The sequence below is a fragment of the Netta rufina genome, assembly GCF_964035555.1.
Source record: "Netta rufina genome assembly, chromosome: 3".
Taxonomy (NCBI): Eukaryota; Metazoa; Chordata; class Aves; order Anseriformes; family Anatidae; genus Netta; species Netta rufina.
In genome coordinates this window covers 117,766,715-117,788,026 of record NC_140125.1, presented here as the reverse complement: position 1 = coordinate 117,788,026, position 21,312 = coordinate 117,766,715, and the positions used below count along the sequence as shown (strand labels likewise).

Sequence of the window (21,312 nt, the reverse complement as noted above, 5' to 3'; positions counted from 1 at the left end):
TCTTGTAATAATGTAGGTAATAAGTTGATATGCAAATCCACATCCTTCAAATTGGTCTATCGTGAGTACCGTGATAAGTTTTGTTAAAATCCTGCTCTTCCCAAACACATCTCTGTTCAAAATGTCTTCGGAAGTTGTCCAGAACCCATGCTAAGCCCAGACTCTGTACGGATATTTCTGTGGAGAATCAGCCCAGATACATATATGCCAAACAATTTCTTCACAGTTGAAATTTTTACATTAATTTCTCACACCTTAGCTGCACCAGTACTGTTGAAAGTACTGGAATAAAAAAAATTATGGGGGATCCAAACTCCTATAGATTTCTGATTTTGGAGACAGCAGTGTTAAGCATTGTGTTGGGTCTGTCTGAGCTGGAGTCACCTTCCAGTCTTTGAAGCTCAGATGCTGAAACCCTATTAACTCTTGACCATGGAAATTTTGAGTAGTGGCTGCTTTGATTTTGATTTCATTTACAGAAAACTGTAGGATCTCTGTGTAAAGAGCATTACCCAAATCTTGTGTGCTTCCAAACACTAAGTGTTTACCATGCTAACAGCAATGACACTGAAACTTTTTGTTTATATTTGCTCAACGTCAACGTCAACGTCAACGTCAACATGGTGAAAAAATATACATGTAAACATGTTCACCAGCAGTTTTCTGACTCAGCTTAATGCTAGTCAACGTTTCTAAATTTCCCACAACTTAATGTAAATAAGTGATGAATAGCTTGCAAAAATTGTGCATGAATTAGCACCTTTCTCATTGCAACCAGCTTCCCTGTCTTGCTAGACAGAATATGAACATTTTGTTGCATGAGCTTGATCTGTTTTGTCTCAGAAACAGGTTCTTTGTGAACATATTTTCTAGGCTTGGTAATCGACTGGACAAACTCCTGGAATAAATGCTAAGGACTGTTAAATACAAAGACACTGACTCTGCTTCAGGATGCACTGAATGTTTGAGACATACATTGAAGAAAAGTTGTTAAATATTTGTCTTGTGGGGAAATATACCCATTTCTAAATAAATGTTGTTGGCTAATGTTAGATGTGGGGATGGAAGGACATCTGGACTGTTCCTGAATGAATTTTTACAGCAGCAGCATTGTCAAAAGTATGTAGTTTTCATTGTGGAATGAGTGTCCTTACATTTGTAATAAACTCTTACTGCTTTAAATTCTCAGGAGCAAAGTTCACTGTGCTGTCTCAGCCATTTACCATCTTCCCTGTGCCCATGGGAGAGAAGGCCAGCTTGATACTTGTTGTCTTGCTGAGTGCAGTAGCTTCTGCATTCGTCCTCACTCTTGTGTTCTGCTGGTTCAAGAAGAGCAAAAGCAACAGTAAGTTGGAAATGTCCATGAAAATTTATACTTGTGGATTCCCTATTTCATTTGGCAAATCTCTTAGGAGGCTACAATAGGATTTAGCAGCAATGGCAAGGCAAACTTGGCAGAATTTTTAACACAATTTATGATTTTTACATGAATATAGCCCAGTTGCTTTCTTTTTCCTAATATCTTCTGTCTTTGGATAAGTCTCAGAATAAGTTTGTCTAGTTACGTATCTCCCCACTCTGCTGTTCTAATGACCCTTTAACTTGTTTCCTCCATTTGTCTCATGAACTTTTGTACTTTAACTTTTATTATTTTTTTATTTTTTGACTTGTTCATGGGTACAATGGCACTCAGAGAAAGCTCTGACGAGTTCATTAATTAGCAATATAGTTCATAGCTCAGGATTATGAAGTTTTGTGCATATAGCAGATGACTGAGTCCTGGCTGGAAAAAGTTTTAATTCTATGTGAAACAAGTTGAAAATTGGGTTTCTATAGTGCAGATAAAGAACTGAGAAGCAAAGAAAAGCTGCTGCATTTTCCTGATAAAGGGTGACATAACAAAACATTGCCACAGTGATGTTAATGTGAAGCCATGGTGCTTACCCAGGACCAGTGACACCTGCGCTGTGAATGCCCTAGAGGCAGTGGCAGAGCCATGCTCACATCCCACACCACGTTATCAGCATCACGTGTGTCAAAGTGGTAATGGGAGGGATGCAGCTTCTCTGGAGATCTTCCCCTAAGCAAATCCACAACTCCATTAATTTGTCTTAAGATTGCTGAGTTCTAGTATTGACATTAAAAAAAATATAAGAGGCTTTCCCAATAGAGAAGGCATAAAGGGAAGAACTGAAGATAAATGCATGACTGCATATGTTCGATGGCTTGATTCCCAAATAGTCATCTTAAACTTCTGGATATGTTGAAAATTACCAATATTTTGGCCTTCCAGATGTGCTAACTGAAGTTATGACCTAGCCAAGTGTACAGGGAAGACACAGTCGAAAAGCCAACAAAGCTCTCAGATTATACATCATTTTAGACCCCTATTTCCCATTGGTTTCAAAACCTCCTCGGTAATTTCACCAGATTTTTTCTTCCAAATAACTTTGAAAATCCAAGCTGAGGATTCTTTCTGCTAAATTACATCATGAACACCAGCTGCACTAAGGTCTGAATTTCTAATATTATTGAATATGGTGACAACACAAGGAAAGATTTTACCTGAACAGACAGGTTCCTAAATAGCAAAACATAAGACATGATCATTAAAAAAACTCTCTCTGCTTTTGGGCAGAAAGAATACTTCTAGATTACCTTGCTAATTCACCAGCAATAAATAGTTGCTTGAATTAATAATTGCTGTTGAGCTGAGGATGCATTGGCAGTGATGTGACTGATATGCTTCATTACAGAAATGAGGACTAAACAGGCTGATATACCACGAGCCAGTACCAAGGCACCCCAGAAGCAAGCACAACATCATGCACCTCGCGTCCAGCCTTGCTACAATCCAGGAGAGAATGAAAGTGGTGTGCCTGTAGCAAGAGGTGAGACTGCAGTTTGAGAATAATTCAGATCTTTAAAGAGTTGGATATCAAAAGGGTTGGTTTAGGTCTCTTCAAACTACAGATTTGTATCAGGTCAGTGACACAGCTCTTCTCCAAAGGGCTATCAGTTTGTTACCTCCTTTCATTCTCCCTGGAGTTAGTCTACTTGTCATTGCAAACATACTGTGTGAAATCTAAACTCCACTGAGGGCAGCAGCATAATCCCCCTTTAGCTCAATGAGTCCATGATTTCATCCAGTGTTCTTGGAGCAGGGTGGGGACTGTCATTCCTCCTGCCCACTACACATGCAGCAACAAGGTCTCCTCCTGCCAGGGGTCCAGGAGCTAAAGTAATAACAGAGATAGCCACTATATGAAGCTCAAAAAGCTCCGGACAAGCTTGCAAGATGGGGAGGACTGCACTGGGGTATTCTGCTGTGCTGGAAAAACCACACAGGGCTCCTTTGTACAATTCTCAGTAACCTCCACCTCTTCTAGTTCCCTCTCATGGACCTTCATGCCATGCTTTCCCAGCAGCGAGTCCAAGCCAGCATCCCAAAGTGGCTCCATGGCCACTGTTTTGTGTCCCCCTTTATTTCCTAGCATCACTGCAGCTAACGCTCATCTTCCACCGACCTCCTCAAGACTTGTCTTTTCATCTTCTGCTGATCAAACACAACTTCTGAGGTCACTGAAAAGCAGACAGCCTCAGGGATGTGTGGCTGGCAGGATAAAACACTGGCTTCCCTCTCTGAAAGTGTGAAACGTTCCTGGAGTGGTTATTCTGTTGTGGCTTTTTTTGGTCTCACCTGCCAACTGCACGGATCTAAGGGCATTCGGATAACCCTGCTGAACTACCCATTTACTCTGTATTGAGAATTTCATTTTTCTCCTTCTTCCTGAAGTGTGTGGATTACATAAGAGGCAGGAAGAGGCGAGCTGCAGTTTTATCTCCTTTTAATTAGCATCCATCACAAAAGCAGAGGGAGAGAGAGAAGGGGAGAGGAAATTCTGCAGTTTATGTGTTTTGATATTTGCTGTACTCCTCCAAAACACAGCATTCAGCTGTGTGCCTTAGGACACGTATCTGCTATAAATTCATTTTTTATCTAATTTGTCTGAGATCTAAGCTTCCTGTGGAGGTCTGAGATCAAAGGATCTGATTCTGTCTGATGTCGGCTCTGACACATAATGCGTGCTGACTTAGTTCTGTCTATAAACTCGCAGTGGGAGGCTGCCATTCTCCCTTGGCACCTTTACATAGTGAACTTTCATTTTGGCTGGGGAGGCTGACAGGTACAGCATTGATTGGAGCCATCGTGTAAATAATTCATGGAAAGATTTTTTTGTCAGAAAAAGGCAATCCAGCCACTTAAAGTCTTTTAGGAATAGTCACAAGACAAAAAGATTCCCCGATATGTTCAAATCTAAACAAGGATAACAATATCTTAAGTGAATTTAATACATATGACTTGGAAATGTCTAATGTTTGATTTCCCTGTATTTAAAGTACTGTTGGTTTTGGAGAGAGAGAAGAAATCAAAGCTGAAGTCTTTTTGTTTCATTTCTGCTTTACAGTTGTTCCCCCCATAAGAAATCCCACATTTCTAATACAATTAAGCTTTTGGAATCTTAATTATTAATCGCTGCAGTAAGTCTTGCAAGACAGGGTTTCTCTGGTAGTTGATTATACAATGCAAAGACCAATGGAGGTAGGGTCCCTGGTTGTTGTCTCAGAACAAGCAGCTGAGGATGGAGATGAGGAAGAAAGCCGTATGAATAGATATGCAGTAATTCAGAGGGAAGGGATCAAGGTATTGCTCTGTCTGACTGTGGTGTAACAAAAAAAATCTCTTCAGCTTCACATTATGATCTTGGTGTTGAATTAAATAACTTTTGATTGACTAATACATGGCTAACAGGAAGACACCTGGAGGTGGAGGGGTATATTGCTTCTTTTTGTACTTTATTCAGGTGGCTATTCACTTTCATCATAGGAAAGTTGTATCCTACACTAGTTTGCATTTCATGGCTTATTTTTGCAGTTTTGAGGCCTAATCTATGCCCCATTGCTGGAAGTGATCAAAGTCAGGTTGGATGGGGCTTGGGGATTGGGCACCCTAATCTAGTGAAAGATGTACCTGCCATGGCAGGTAGGGTAGACTGGATGATGTTTATGTTCCCTTATGATGCAAACCATTCTGAGTTTCTATGATACTCTGATTCCATGATTCTATGATTCACTTCTTATATTGAGTATTGCTTTAGTATGACTTCCTGTTTTTTTTTTTGTTTGTTTTGTTTTGTGTTTTTTTTTTTTTCTCAGTGAAGTCTTTATCACTAGATTCAAATGGAAGCCCTTCTTTGAGTCTAACTAGTCCTGGCAATTTAGAATTCTTCTTATGACTCTTATTTTGTATGGAGATATAGAAGCACAGAATATCCTGAATGTGAAGGAACCCATAATGATCATCGAGTCCAACTCCTGGCTCCACAAGGAAAACCCAAAATCAGACCCTATGTCTCAAATTATTGTCCAAACTCTTCTTGAACTCTGGAAGTCTTGTTGCCATGATCACTGCCCTGGGGAGCTTGTTCCAGGGCATGACTACTCTCTGGGTGTACCCTCTACTTTATTCAGACTTGATTTTGATGTCTGGTTTGTGTTACTGCAAAAATAAAATTAGTTCCCGAACATCATTCACTCCTCCTCTACCACCAAAAGATCTCATGAATCTTTTTGGTTACTGTACTTAAGTGACCTGCATCTCAAACTTCTTTCCCATTACTGCCCAGAAATCGCTGTTTACCTGAAGAGGGTCTCCCACTCTCCAGAAAGGGTCCTCATCTCTTGTTCCTAGGTTGCTTAGATCATCTCCTCCTTCCTGTCTACCAGCTTGTCATTCTTCCTACTGTGTACAAATTCCATTTGAATTAATTTTAATGTCAAGTTTCAAGTTACTGGTGGAAACACAGAATATCATCCATTTTATTTGTAGTTCCTGGTACTGCAACACATCCTAGCGTCTAAGAATTATTTCCCATTACTTTTGTCCTACAAATCCCAAGTCAATACTTCATCTTTGAAACTGCTCATGTCCAGAAAACTTTTAGCCTCCTCCAGTAATTCAAACTTGTTTGATGAGTCCTATTTTCAGAGTTGAAAATGTCACCTTTGAAGATAAAGAGGGTGGGAATACATACCACAAAATAGCATTAAGATTTGGTGTAGATGATCAACATACTGTTTATATGTAAAAAGAAGAAAGTTGAAGCTGGTGATGTATGCAATTAGTACTTTAAAGGAGTCGATAACCCAATATTAAGACAGCAATTAGAAGAAAAACTGTTCTTTACAGAAATATGTGACTACTGAAAATTTACCAAGAACTTTCCAATTGATTTCTATTATTAGGAATTAGATTATTAGGATATAAACATTTTGTATTTACACCTGAAATACGTATAGTATATATTTTGCATTTTCAACAATGATTTAATAATTTTTTTCAACATCATTTTTAAACAATGTTGCAGATTACAGGCTCTGCCCTGAGCAGGATTGAAATGTTGGAAATTAAAAGTTCTCCTTTATATTATAGCTTTATTTGTAGAGAGTTGATATGTTTTGTAGATGTATAGTATTAAAATGATTTTCATTGTTAGCAATATATATTTAATATATAAAATACATTATATATTATAATTAATAAAAATAATTAATCAGCTGTATTTTATACACTTTATTATTGATCATTTATTGGAACATTTGATGTAATCAACAAATGCCATGGAAGCTATTCATGTATCAATAAGAACAAAGCAGCTCTTGTGTTTGCTGTATTTTTTGGTGGAAGCAGCTTATGGTTATTGGGTTTTTAAAACTTGTTTTTGCCAAAATTAAATCCTGTGGCTAGTTAAAATAATTTTCCATCAAATAACTGCTTTTTGTTAATGTCTTTAACATGCAGTAAAGGAATGGAGGGATAAGGAATGTGAAACTAGGGTCATAAAATTACTGTAAAACTCAAGCAAGTTTTGCTTTTACAGAAATGGAAGAAACAAGAGTAGTAGGACATGCTACAGTACAACTGAAGGAGCTGAGCCTGCAGCCCTGTGAAGCTAAGACTGTGAGAAAAATGAACACTCTTCAGCGTAAGGCAAGTAACAGAGACATCTTTTCTGCAGCCAGGAAAAGTGACAGTCATCAACAGCAATGTGGAGGAACGTCTCCTGGTGACTCTCAGGAACTTCAGCAGCCAACAGTCCAGGTGTGCCCTGCCCAGAAAGATGTACCCCAGCCTTCAGGTGGTTACAACAAGGAAAGAGAGGAGTTGAATACAATGCCCAAACCTCAGAATGATGTCAGGGAGCAGATTGTCACAGGAGCAGCAGTAGAAGTGTAATAGAAGTCATGTCAAGTGGTGGACTACTGACAAAGCAAGCTTTGCCTGGCTTGCAGTCAATGCGAAGTTGAGGTTTTTGTCTCCATGGTCAAACACTCGTATTAGCACAGAGAAACAAACTGTTGTGCTGTGCATATACAACTAAACTTGTGACCTGGTTCTGCAGCCAAGAGGGAGACTTTGGCCACGTCTATGCTACTAAACTGTCTTAGCTTCCAAAACAAGCAGGTGCGACCACGCAGCCTGTTGAGAACAGTCCTTGGCTTCTGATACCTCTATTAACTCTCTCTAAGACTTGCTGGGAGGAGTGCTAACTGGGTCTGGCCAAAAGCTTTCAGGGATTAATTAGCCTAGCAATTCAACTGCAGATAGTGGAGTGTCTGTGCCTGTACCCTGACCCTATTTAATATACTGACACCAATGTAGTCTTAGAAACTAGAGCAATGCTGATTGGTATTTGTGTGCATGTACATATACATACATATATATATATATATATATAAGAATTTCCCCATTTCTTCCCATCTTCCCTTTCAAAGATCTTCAGTATGTGTGTAAACCTTTTCCTTTTCCTGAGCAAAACCAAATAAACATGTATTCAACTTCCATTTCATGAGCAAGTGCTTTCATGCTTCCCTAGTTAAATCTGTGCTTAAGAATATTTGTTTTGTTTTGTTTCAAAATTAAAGTGTTTTGTTGAGTTAGACCTCCACCATATCATTGTTTTCTAATACCTTTAAATCACCAGCTTGTTATGAACACTACTGTTTATGAGTGATAATAACAATACCGATGTACTTCAGCTGCTCAGAGGATTCCTCCCTGCTTTGCTTAACTGAGCTGGAAGATGAGGAACTGTATTATACCCTCTCTGTACCATAAACTTCTTGGTTACAAGGTGCCCCAGTGGCACAAGATAAATTTTATACTCATGTGCAGGAAAAATACTAATGTAGGAAGATTAAGTTTCTGGCCAAATCAGCTGTGGAAGAGAAGGTGAGAAACCTTGATTTGAAAACAAACCAGGCTTCAAGCTGAAGGAGCTAAGATGCCAGTGCTGGTTGGTGAGCTACTCAGTTCTCTAGGCAGAAATTTGTCATTCCAGACTGTAAGCCCTAAGAGAGCCCCAATTATCATCCTGGCCATTGCAGAAAGTGCCATTGACTTCAAAAGTTGTAAAGTATGTACATGCACCCTGGGCCTGAGCTGGAGTGAAGCTGTTGCTTAAGTTGTGAACAGTGTGCAGAAATTTAATGAGAAAACAGATTAAATCTATGGTGATATAGAAAACAGTCTGGCTCCTGTTATCTGACCCTGCTATGGTTATCTGACCCTGCTATGATTCATTTATATTCCTTGAGGATGCTCTTCACTCATACAAACTCCCAAGCCATGCACTGTCTGGGCTTTCTGTGGGTAAGATCCAGTTGGATCAGGCTGGATAATGAAAGAATAGTGCTTTATCCCTGATTCTCATCATCTTTAGTCCATTAGTGCAAGTACAGCCATAATGACCAATGCACTTGTATGATCCCAACCACACTTCCCAGATAATGTAAATGAATCCTGTATGAGAAGCACAGGATTTAAAATCCTGCTAAAATGATGTCTCCTCTTCTGCCTCTGTATCTGGAAAGGCTACGTATCAGCTGTGTTGCCAAGAAGTGGGATCTGGTTGTTAGCTGTTCCCCATGAAATATCACTGGTTGGCAATAGCCTACAGTCATTTTTCTTGTAGGTGCCTGCATATAAGAAATGGTCAGTATAGGTTAGTTTGATATTCTGTGGCTCAATTACATGAGGACTTTTTGATTTAATTTATATTCCTGCTTTAGTATGAGATGATTTTGGCCCCCAGAGAACCTCCAGTTTATGGTGGAGTTCAGATAAAGACATAAATGACACACACATCAGTTAGATGAACCTCATCCTGCAAGATCTAGTGGATGCAGGTCTGATGTTAGCCATAAAAGAATATATAATACCTTTCCCTCTTGTTCTTCCTTCACAATGTGATGGTTCAAGAAGGCCTTAGATGAAAGGATGGAGAGTGCCTCTGTTTCTGGGAGAGTACCTCTGTTGCTGTTTGGTTCTGATCAAAGAAATAATTGAACCAACAGAACTGAAAGGAAGAGCTGATTTGTCTGCCAGCTTTTGCTTCAGTTTCATCTAGATTCAGAGAGACAACTCTCACTTTATTCACATTTTGGGATATTTTAGATCCATAAATGATTATGGCCTCTCTCTGGTGTCTCCACTGGAAGAAAGCTGCTCTACTAATGCAGTGTAGTCCATGCCAGGCCACCACAGGTAGATTCACCAGCATTGGACCCTGAACTATATTGAGTTTATAAGTATAAGAGGGTGCATCTTGAAGAGATGTCCAGGCTTTTTGAAATGATTTAGAGACCTTTTCTTTCCTCCAAAGCTGATGCCCAGATTTACTTTCACATGGTAGTAGATCCTTTCCTTTCTGAAGAAATAAGACTTCTCCATCTCCTAAACTCCACTCTTCTTAAGTAGTTCTACTCCTGGTAAGTTACTCTATCACATCCAAGAAGTGTGATAGCAAATAATAATTAGAAGTGTCAGGATTTATGCAAATTACATGCAAATAATATTGAATGTAAATGATATGCAAAAATATACAATAGAGCCTCTTTTTGGAAAAAAAATCAGACATATTGGAAACAGTTAAGGGCTTTAATTAATCCTTTAATTCATAATCCAAGCATTTATCCATACTTTGTTTACAGAATAAGTAATGTCTTGCATGTCTAGACCTCTAATGAAATAAGCAGGGCTAAAAAATCTTTAACATTGTTGATCTTGACTTCCCACACTGCTGTGCATTAATTGAGTGGGTGGTGGAGCATGGGAATGAAGTGGGGAGAAAGTGAAAAAAACATGATGAGAATTCAGTACAAACATGAAGTGAGCCCTGAATAAGTAAGAAATTGAAGGGCTCTTGTGTTATGTATGGGAAAGAAATCATTGTGGTGATTAGAGATAATGATGATGTTTATAACCATCTAGTAGTTGAAGAACATGGTTAAAGTGAGGTTACATATTTTCTAAAAATACTTTAGACTTCAGTTACTGTTTTTAGACTGATATCAACAGCACCTGGATGAAATGGGATTCTACTCCTCTGTGGATGATGCAGATGCAGACTTATTTTGAAAATGTTGCCACCTGGAGAGGCAAAGATAAAACAAGCTCTTGCTCTTCCAGGAAACACATGGTTAGAAGGACAGACATATCCAAGCCGCCCCAGGATGTCCTCGGTGAGGAGAAAGAGAACACACATTTCATGTCCAAAGCCAAAAACTTTGTTTTACAATAGTTGGAATACCACCTCGGCCTGTGGGACACCTGCATATTACAGCTTCCTGCCATCAGAAAGTTTGGTGATCCACGGCGTGGATGTTTTATGGGCAAGTTTGGCAAGTTTGAACATCCAAATACCCCTTGATAAGGAGATGTTATACATCCTAAAAAACAGTGTGAAGGCATGGTAAGGTAGGAAAGTGGTGGAAGGAGCCAGATGGAAAACCCACAGTGCAACATGTGGGTCACCCATGAGGGAATGGGGAACCTTGGTAGATTTGAGATTATGACAGACTTCTGGCCCAGCTGCAGAGGATTCAGATAAAAGGAACTCACTCTTTTATGCTGTCGTAGTCCATCTTTTGGGAGGACATAAAAAGGCAGGAGCAGGATTTCAGCTCACTTTTCAAAGCAGCCTATAGGCATGTCATGGTGAAGACTGATGCTCTAGCACGGCCCACATTGAAGTGAACTCTGCAACAGACACTGAGCCCTTTCACAAAATCTACTAGAGAAGGCCTGGCAATGTACTGACCTCCCCACAATGAATCCCAGTGAATCCTTCAAAGTGCAAGCCAAACAAATATTACAAGGACTGCATCTAACTGTGCAGAACCATTCTCCAAGACCCAAGCTCTTTCTTGACAGTCATTTTGAATGTCAGTGAAATTTGGAAACTTTGGCTCTGCTGCTGTCAATGACAACAATTTCATTGAATTTGCTGTGTTTTCGGTGTCTACATTCTCTGCTTGACACCTTTTTCTGTAGTCCCATCTTCAATAGCACTTGAACTTTATTATTTTATATAAGCCTGCAGCTGTAAGGATGCCTTATTTTTAAACTGGCTTTTCAAAATTCCTAGACAATACTATGGTTAAAATCATCTCTCCTTCTCCCCCCTTTGTGGAAGTGGTATTTTTTCCTCTTATGTCTGAAGTAGAGGAGTACATTACAGACAAATTTGCCTAAAGCTTTGGGCCAGGGTTGATGAGACTTCACGAAGATACAGGAGCAGGCACATGGATAGAAGAAAAGAAAGCCTGTGAAAAATTAAAATGACAAGGCTGGTTAGGGAGCGGAGATAACTGGTGATGTAGTAAAATTAATTACAGTCTGGGTTGAAGGAATTGTGTGCCTAAGACAAAATTAAAAAAAAAAAAAAAAGAGAGAGAAAGAGAGAGAGAGAGAAACCAAATAACAGCAATGAGATTATAAACCCTTTCATCATCTCTATATGGTATAACTCCCAGCCTCTATTTATTTTGGCAGTAATTTCTATATGATAAGAGGTATAAATGGCAAATACAGGAGGGAAATGTCCAGTCAGAAGGCTTTTCTCTGAAGTGCTGATTCTGCAATGAAGGACCTTATTGAGAGTGGAATTACACAAACAAAATATCCACTGGACAAGGAAGTGCAATAGAAAACCTTTGCTTTGTCAGGAATACTGTGTGATGCAGTACTTCAAGGGTAATTATGGGTGTTCACTGACATACATATTCATAGAACTTTTTGAGTTAATTTTTTGCAACCATTATGCTTGTGTCAAGATGTGAACAGATTCTAGCTTTGTACTGACAGAAAAATCCCTACCAAAATGTAGGAAATGTTGAGTGACTATTTGTTATTAAGATCAAACATTAAAAAGGTGATGGCAAGAGCAAAAGCCAGATACTCTGCAGGATCTTTCCAAGGTTTCAGAACACACTGGCAAGGATCCTTGGTATGGTGATTTCTCTGGATATAAAGAAGTAGAAAAACTGGAAGTTTAAATGTGTTTTGAAGGAGAGATAGGAGGGATGTTTAGAGAAATATTTACCCTCTGCTTTTTTTTTCTTTTCCTTTTTTCCTTTTTTTTTCTCTCTCTCTCTCTTTTTTTTTTTTTTTTTTTTTTTTTTCGATTCTGTTCAATAGGGAGGATAAAAAGAGTGGAGAAGAAGGAAATAAAAATAAAAAGACACAACACTTCCAAACTGGTAATATGTATAAATTCATGCATAAATTATATGTATGCATTTATTATAATAAATATATATAAAATATACTCAATTATATACAAAATACATATAGAGTTACTAATTTTGCCCTTACCTTTATGCTTAAGATGAAAATTTTGACAAAATAAGCCAAAACAAAATGGAAAATGGTGTGAAGGCAAATGTGACTCCATGTGAACTTTTGATACTTTCTCTTGTCTCCAGTGCAGTAAATAATGTTCTCCTAAATTACTCTCATAACATCTTGTCAGTTTTGTCTCATATGTTTCAGTTCATAGCTTTTTTTCCCTCACAACATAAGATAAAGGAAAAATTAGTCCCTATTATTGATGAATCTGTCTCAATTTGCAGTTATGAATAAAGACTGTGGCATATAAATGGGGTAAACCTCTGAATAGTTTCCATGTTGGATCAAATCAGACACGTACTGAGGGCTGCTGGTGTTGGATACTTGGGGAAGAGTAAGAAATACAAAAGGAAATATGAAATGAACCTTCCCTGGATTTGACCTTAAGCAAGAAGAGACTTCTGGGACTGGTGGTTCCTACAAGTGGCCATTGGATGGACCTATTGTCCTGCAACATTTTCTGAAAGTGTAGCCTGAATTATTATTTATTTCAGCTTTTATTTTAAATGTACTGCCTGATATTTTCAAGATTTTGTTGAATGATGAATAGGGAGTAATGCTTACTCGTCTTATTTTTGAGATGCTATCTGTCCAGCATATTCCTCATCACTCGGCTCTTTCCCAAGTTAGAGTCCCGTGGGATGCAGGGATCTGACTCAAAATTCAGCTGAACAAATGAGGGGTGACACACCCCAGGAACAGAAAAGGAGAACATAGACCTCCTGAAGAAGAGCTCCCTGTCTCTGGATTTGTGCAGTTAATCCTTATGCACATGGGGTGTTTGTTAGAGTTATGAGCGATATGTAAACTGAGTGAGGAACGTGTGCCAAAATGTTCTGCTGGGGTGGGTTTGGGTCACCTCATTCATTTCACAGTAGGTCATTTGTCCATCACCAGAGACAGGTTAAGTGTGGCTGGATTAATCTGTGCTTTCTCTCCCACTGCACCTCTCCATTCCAAAGTACATTAAAGATGAAGCTGGTGCCTAAAACACGCCAAGTCTTGCAGCCATCAAAGGGGCGATGCTAAAAATAACCCACCCTTGCTCTCCCCCACTCCCCCCTACTGTGTCTCCACGTCTAGGTGCTGACAAAAGTTATTTGTCGTATTCCCTTCATTCGGTGAGTGACAGGAGACTGGTGTCAAGTGAGAAAATGAAATGTAAATTTTATTAAACACCTTCTCATCTCTGTGTATCAATCCAGATTCCAGCCTAACACAGCAAATCAAATCCTGTCTTCACCAGGCCTGAGGGCACACAAAGAATCATTTCTCCTTAATACCATTCCCTCTTAGTAAAATATTTTTCTGTTTAGTAAATGAAAATTTAAAATGCAAACCCTATTTTAATCCCAGAGAAAAGATGTGCATTGCAGGGAGAAAGATGCTACATTTCATTCTGTTATGCCCTGTGCTTTCTTCTTTTCAGACACAGAACGAAGATTAGCTAAAGCATAAATTGTGACTCCGTTTTAAGGCTTGCCCAATGGGACTTTTTATCTTCATGTCCACCACTGGGCTTAGTAGCAAGCCCAAAGACGATTCAGTACCCACTTGTTTAATCTAAAATTGTATGGTAGATTATATGATGAACTGAAGTCAGGAGCAGTATTCCCAAACGAACGGAATCAGTTCTTTGCTGTGGGTCCTAATACCTCTTTTTCTCTAAGGCTGAGAGATTTGACCCCCCTGTAAGAATTTAAATTTTCATTAAGGAAGTTTTTAATTCAAGTCTGATTTCTGATGAGTGAAATCGTAGTTGATTTGACTTCCTTGGTAGTCACCAACAGAGCATAAAATATTTTGTTTCTTTTGGTAGCAATATGGAAACATCTGTTTAATCAGGCTGTACAGAGATGGAAAATAAGATGGGAAAATATATAAGATGAAGCCTGAACACATGACAAATTCTCCTTATCTCCTTTCACCATTAAGAGGTGACACTGCAGAATAATTTTATCAAAGTCACTGAATAAGCAACCCTTTGTCTGATTGTGTGATGGTGGAAGCACTGGACCACTGCCCTCTGAGACACTCAGTGGAGGAAGATAACCAAGACTTCCTAACTTGTATCTACACTCAACACCCTTAATTATTAAAAGTTAGGTGTCTAGTCTAATCTAGTTCTCCCATGCTTGTGGTTAATAGAGACAGATATGCTCTCCAGAGGGTGCTTCACTTCACTTCTCATATGCAGCGATTGCAGTACAGGCCGAATCCCCCTCTGGAAGTGCTTGTCTCTCTACAGGGGTTACACGAATAACTGAGATAAGATGCTGACATTTAGCCTTGTCAAGGCATTTCAGCTTAATCAGGTTAGGAGCTTCCTAAAGTCCATGGGTTTTTCACTGATTGGTTCCTAATGCATCAAGAGAAATCCTCTGATGGGAAAAGTACTGTGAGTGCACAGATACTGCAAGAGTAAATGTCTTGTGGCATTTTTTTTGCCATAGAAAATAGTCTCCTGCCCTGTAATTGTCCTTCACAGCAGTAACCCACCCAGTATGAGCTTATATTGTAGGTGGGGGTCCTGGGGTTGTCTGGTTTCCCCACCTACTGCAGACTCTTGGTGTGTTCTTAAGAGGTTACAGGGTTTGGGGGCTTCAGCTGTTCCATGCCAGAGAAGTTAACCACAAATTCAGTCAAGGTTCCCATCTCGCAGGTCCAAGAACTACCCCAGTTCAGGGAAGCTGAGGGTCTAAGCAGTCCCCAGGAGCTCTGGAGAAAATCGCAATACTTCTAAAGAAAATGCATCCATAATTAAAGAAAAATTATATTACTGTATTCTTTTTAAGATTCAGGGTTTTCCTTCAAAGGGAAATAGTAGGTTCCTACCAGCCCTAATCACAGTTTTCCAAACCCCTTTTGAAGGAAAACCTACCCCTTGGTTCATGAATTAGGGATAGATGACACAAAGCAGAGAAGAATTAAATAACACACCACTTGCACTAGGAACAAGGGAAAACATCAAAAAAAGCACCTATTTCCCTTGGCTATCTGTCCTCAGACAAATTCTCTACACCATTTTTATTATCTAAGCATGTTTCAGAAAGGAAAATGGAGACAGGCAACACTGAAAAAGTAGTGCAGGGCAAGACTAGCAGCTTATGCATTAGCTTGGTTATCAACTGTCCTCAGTTCAAGCCTGCATCCTGCCACCAATTCCCCTCTGCAACCTTAGGCCACTCATTTAATGTCTCTGCCCCTCAGCTCCTCAGGTGCAAAATGAGAATGCTAATACGGCTTTTCTCCATACCACAGTCCACTTAGCCCACTCAGGCTTCAGGGTCCTCAGCACCGATGCTTGCTAAATAATTATTTTCCAAGAGCGGTTGAATCCTGGCATCCCAGCTGCTGTTGAAACTACCCTTGAAACAAGAGAGTATAGCAATAATAGTATTATTAATAGAAATAAATAGAAATAGAAATAGAAATAGAAATAGAAATAGAAATAGAAATAATAAATGCACCTAAACTGGTTTCACTTGCAAGGTGCTGAGGGTTAGAAGAGGAAAAAAAAGTGCAGTCTGTGCAGAGGGGCTGTCAAGTCACACAAATTGTCAGCTTCCCTAATATCACCAATCCTTCCTCTGCCTCACCAACTTAAATTCTCCCATGCCTCGAGGTAGACGGCTGTTGGGACTCAGTGCTCTAGATGTATCCACACCGGAGATCAGTCATTTCACAGTGCCAGTGGGCTTCTTTACTATTCTAATACAGAACCGATTGCACACTATGACTAATAATATTGGCTGTATGAAAGAATTATTTATATAGAGACTGAGAAAGGCCTCCTTGGGTTTCTAGACAGGACAGTCTTGATTTGGAGAGAGCAAAGCATAAAATAACGTCAGGGCCATTTCAGACTGCAGCAGTCTCTAGGAGAAGAACTGACAACTGATGCTTTGAATTTGAAGCTGCAGGTGTATATATTGTGGCAAAACCTCAAAACTTCTTCCCTCATACCCTAGTGTCCCCTGTCCTCAGAAATGAAGAAGGTACATGTACTGAATGCCACTCAACACACCTTTATGAAAAATAGATTATGCCCAACTAAACTGATAGATTTTTATTCTGGTAATATTACAAGTTCACTCAATGAATGTTACACTTCATGCAACAGGAATCTGTGAGGCATTTGACTTGGTACACCATGAGGTTTTCATTACAAACCTAGAGAAAATGAAGAAAATTAATGTGGAACACCTTAAATGGATTAAAAACAGGTTGGCAGCCTCAGCATACATTTACAAAAGCCACTGCTGAACAGGTTTGTTCTGGTCACACAGGATCAGTTGTTGTCCTGATGTTGTTTTAGTGATGTTTCATCTATGAACCCAAAGATAATCTAAAAGTTGATATTCAGCCAATTGGCTAATGAAACAGAGATTCAGGGACTGATACATAAAACAAGAAGAAAGATCCCTTATGTTATTTGGTCAGTGGATCAATCCTGTTTGTTCAGGCAAACGAAGTACACTTTATTATTCAACTAGAAAAAAAATATATAGGGATATAGGCTTCATTTACTAGGCAGATTTGCTCTTCTGACAGCTGATGACTTAAAACATCTTGTCATTATGATAGCTAGTAACTAATAGTGATTTCTGTGAGGATAAAGTTTTTGCAGAGGAGCTAATTTTGCTGCATGGACACAAATCTTCTGTATAGGAAAAAAAAAGTGGTTTTAGTCCACTGATATTGTTTCAGCTTTTCATATCTGCAGTTCAAGAAGTAGTTTGCAATTTTGCAGGGGGTTGTGAAAGAACCAAAGACCAAAGAACCACTGTCAAAACAGCTGAAAATTCAGTGCCCAGTGTAAATTAGTCATTTAGACTGTCTCTGTAGTCAGTAATGGGTACCTCTAGGAGGTGCCTCACCTTGCAACTCTTGGTCCACTGTCTTACAGTGGAATAAAACACCTCTGAAAGTGCTAATCTTATAACTTAATCACAGTATATGCTACTTGTAGGTGGAATAGAATTCAGAAAATAAAGATCTTCTTTATTGCATACACAAATCATTGTAAGGCAGGCAAATTCAGAGTGGAACTAATGGCATATTAATGGGGAGGATATTAGCAAACAGATTAGTAAGGGAGAGGTTGACTGAGAGATTGCTGCCACTGTGTTGACTTGAAGACTGAATGTTGATGATGAGGGAGGTAGAAACAGGAAAGTTGGAAGACAGGCTGTGTTGGTTGTCATCCCTCCTCCTGAAAGAGGTGTGCTGAGGGTGCCATAACCCCAGGCAGCAAGGGGAAGACAGAAGAGACCCCCAGCACAGGAAGTAAAGTGACAAGAGGAACTTCTGATGCCCCATCATTTTCTAGTTTCAACACCCTAATATTAAGAAAACAGGAACAAAACCAAAAACAACTAGGAAAACAAAAACAAAAGCAACAAAAACTAAAACATGCAATTAAGTATTTCCTGTCTAAGTAATCTCACAAACCTATGGTAAGCAGTCTTTGAAAGCTCTGACTTCATTATCATAAAGCTAAGACATGGTTTTTGTACAAACCTCAGAACTTGCTTCTCATGATGTTCCCCCAAGGTGAAAGATGTTTCCAGAAAAGTACCAGACGATGTCTCCAAAGAAATGATAATTAATTAGTGCAAGAGCAGTCAGCTCTGTTTCTTTTGGGCTCATACCAAAGACAACCTAGGGTCCATTCTCTTGACTTGTAGGTTTAGATACGGACTAAAAGGTAAATGTGGTTAATTTTCTGCTTATGTTTGTGCTGAAAATCAAGAAGTGTTGGCCACAGAAACTCTTTTCCAGAGTCATTCCATTATGCTTCTGTTAGACCTTTGCCAGGTCTGTGAAATACAAACAGTAGTGAAACTACAAACTGAGGCCAAACACAGTTAATTAAGTCTATATATGAACCTTTGAATAGCCTTCATCTTTTGTAAAGTTTATAGGCCCTACATATTCTGTATTGAGAATTGCAATGGGAAGACCAGAAAACTGGAGCTCGGATATATATTTGGTTTTCAGATTAACTCTGACCCTATTCTGTTTTAGTAGGCTGGTAGTCAGAAATTGGAAAGACTCACTTGCATTAAGCCATTCATTGAATTCATACCCTGCTCTACCAAGAGATGATATATATAAAAAGCTTATTAATATAATATAATAGGCATATTACAACAATGATTACATATTGGAATCATATTCTTATATTATGTTTCCTGCAGAGGCTAAGCTAGTACTTCACTGATCTTAACTTTGGATACTTTAGAGAGAAAAGACAGCTCTAAGACTATCCTTCAAAAGCACTGCACATATACCCTCCTCACCTCTGAGGATGCAGTGAGGTAAATATCCTTCATTTCCAGGTTTATTTATTGGTTTATAATATTCCTGAGTTGTATAATAGGGAGATGTCTACTAATACTCTAGAGAAAGCAGTGTTTCTCATGAATTTTATACACATAATTTCCTTTGGGAAGTGCTGAGTATGATACCTTCTGAAGGACTCTGTGGAAAATTCATGTAAATAAGGCAAAATGGATTCATGGCTCCAGCCTGCAGTCATCTTGTGAGCAGCATTTTGTCAAACAAAAGCTCTGAGGGCTCAAAATGTGGACATTTTCTTTACACACAATAGGCCATGGTACATTGAAAAGGCTCACTGGTACCCATTCATAAGATGACTAATCAAGGAATTCACAGAGAGAAAATTTTGCCTTTCTGGCACCACATGGAAGAAATCCTCTGTACTTTGCAAAGGTGCATGCAACTTCAGTTTAGACTAACAAGACTCTGATTCTTATCCATGAAGGCCCTTCTAACATTGCCATCATTCTGAGGACAGCCTCTGCTTATATCTTCTGGTCAGAGGTTTGTGCCATTGGTGTATAATTACATTGCCACTCCCCATTGACACTTGAATCTCCAGATACAAATAAAATTAGCACCATAACTTGTTGTGAGAAGGGCAAGTAGAAATGAAGGGCCTCAGTTTGCTCACAGGTACACAGAAAAAGGGAGAAAACAACAACAACAACAACAAAAAAAACAGCATCTTGGGCCTCAGACATTAACCAGAAGTTTAGTTTTCCTGTCTACCATGCACATTATTTACATCTCCCTGCAGAAGAAAGGTTTGCAGTGTTATATATCTTTCCTTTCTGATTTTCTTCCAATTAACGTAGATACTGAAGTTCCATGCTGCATACCTAATTAAGGATAGCTCAAATTTTTATCTTCACCATAACATTTAACTTAATCCAGTATTTTTAAACTTTTTTTTTTTTAAATAAATATTTTAAAAGAAAATTAAATAGATAATTTTTATCAGTTTCATATGGATCATCTGTCTTCCTCAAACACTTTTGTTTTGTTCTGGGAGGAATTGAATAACTGAATTTCCATTTGGGTAAGATGGAGGAAAATGTCTGTAAAGTGCTGGAAAACAAACAACTTTGATAAATGTCCTATATAATGTTGATATTCAGAAGAGCATTGAAAGCTTGAGACATTTTATTTTCCAAAGAAAATTTTAAAACAAAAGTGTTTTTCACCAAAATGGAAATTCAGTTATTCAATTCCTCCCAGAACAAAACAAAAAAGATTTTGGAAATCTGAAACATTTCTCCATATCTGGTCTTTTTATGCAATGTACTTGGTAGATATGACAGGTATTATAGGAGAAGAAAAGGATTGCATGGCAGAATATTACTGCTGCTGAGAAAGGAAGTCGGGCTGATTCTTCAGAAAGCAAACATGACTGTAAAGCTGCCAGAAAGTGAGACAACTCAGGGAACAATTCAGGAAGGATATCAGGCAAATAATGCAAGGCAATAGTATAGATGGGCAGGGGAAGCCTGGGAATATACATTGCCATATATACTCTTGCCTTGAAAGAGAAAGCTGGGGACATCTTTCATGAAAGGAGCTGAGAGTCTGGTGTAATTGGTGGGACTCTTTCCACTAATGCCTGTATGCTGAATGCAAACTTAATTGCTTTCCTTACCGAGTCTGACAAAGCATGAAGTTTGTGTGTTCGCTGTGTGCATGAAAAGAAATGTTTTTCTTCATTAACCTTTCCATTTGTAGATGCACATCCATTAAGAGAAATGTCAGATTTTTTGGACATATGTCAGGCAGGATGTCTCAAAAGAGTGTTTATTTCTTACCATATCTTGTAAATTAAAATAAATAAATAAGTAAATACATAAATAAGGGACCAAATGGACTTGATTCTAATGCCATCAGGGGACACTGAGACTTGTACAAAGTATACAACAGAGGATTTCTCTCAATAAGAACCATATTTCTAGTTTTTGGTAAAGATTCCTCCACATTAAAAACAGTAAAAACACAGATGTGCCTTGAGCTTCTCGAGCAGAGCAAGACTTCCATGTCTGCTATAAAAAAGGAGCTTCAAATATAACAATAAAGAAGAAGTCCTATTTTATTTTGATTTTATTTCAGGAAATACTTTGGAGACAATATGAAATTCATAATTGAAGATTCTTATTAAATTTTACACAGTTCTTCGATATTGTTGAGTGGGCAAATAGACATAGTTGATACATTTTTAACCTATA

The 21,312-nt window shown here is 38.7% G+C and overlaps 1 protein-coding gene across 1 annotated transcript in view; it reads left to right on the top strand.

Moving 5' to 3' along the window:
- PKHD1 (PKHD1 ciliary IPT domain containing fibrocystin/polyductin) overlaps window positions 1-7,297 on the top strand; it is a gene marked incomplete at both ends in the record, with an annotated part of 259,585 nt that extends 252,288 nt beyond the window's left edge. Inside the window, 3 exon segments of the mRNA XM_084284494.1 lie at window positions 1,190-1,345; window positions 2,757-2,891; window positions 6,942-7,297. Coding sequence (XP_084140620.1) covers window positions 1,190-1,345; window positions 2,757-2,891; window positions 6,942-7,297 — 647 coding nt within the window.
- Window positions 7,298-21,312: the final 14,015 nt, after the last annotated feature.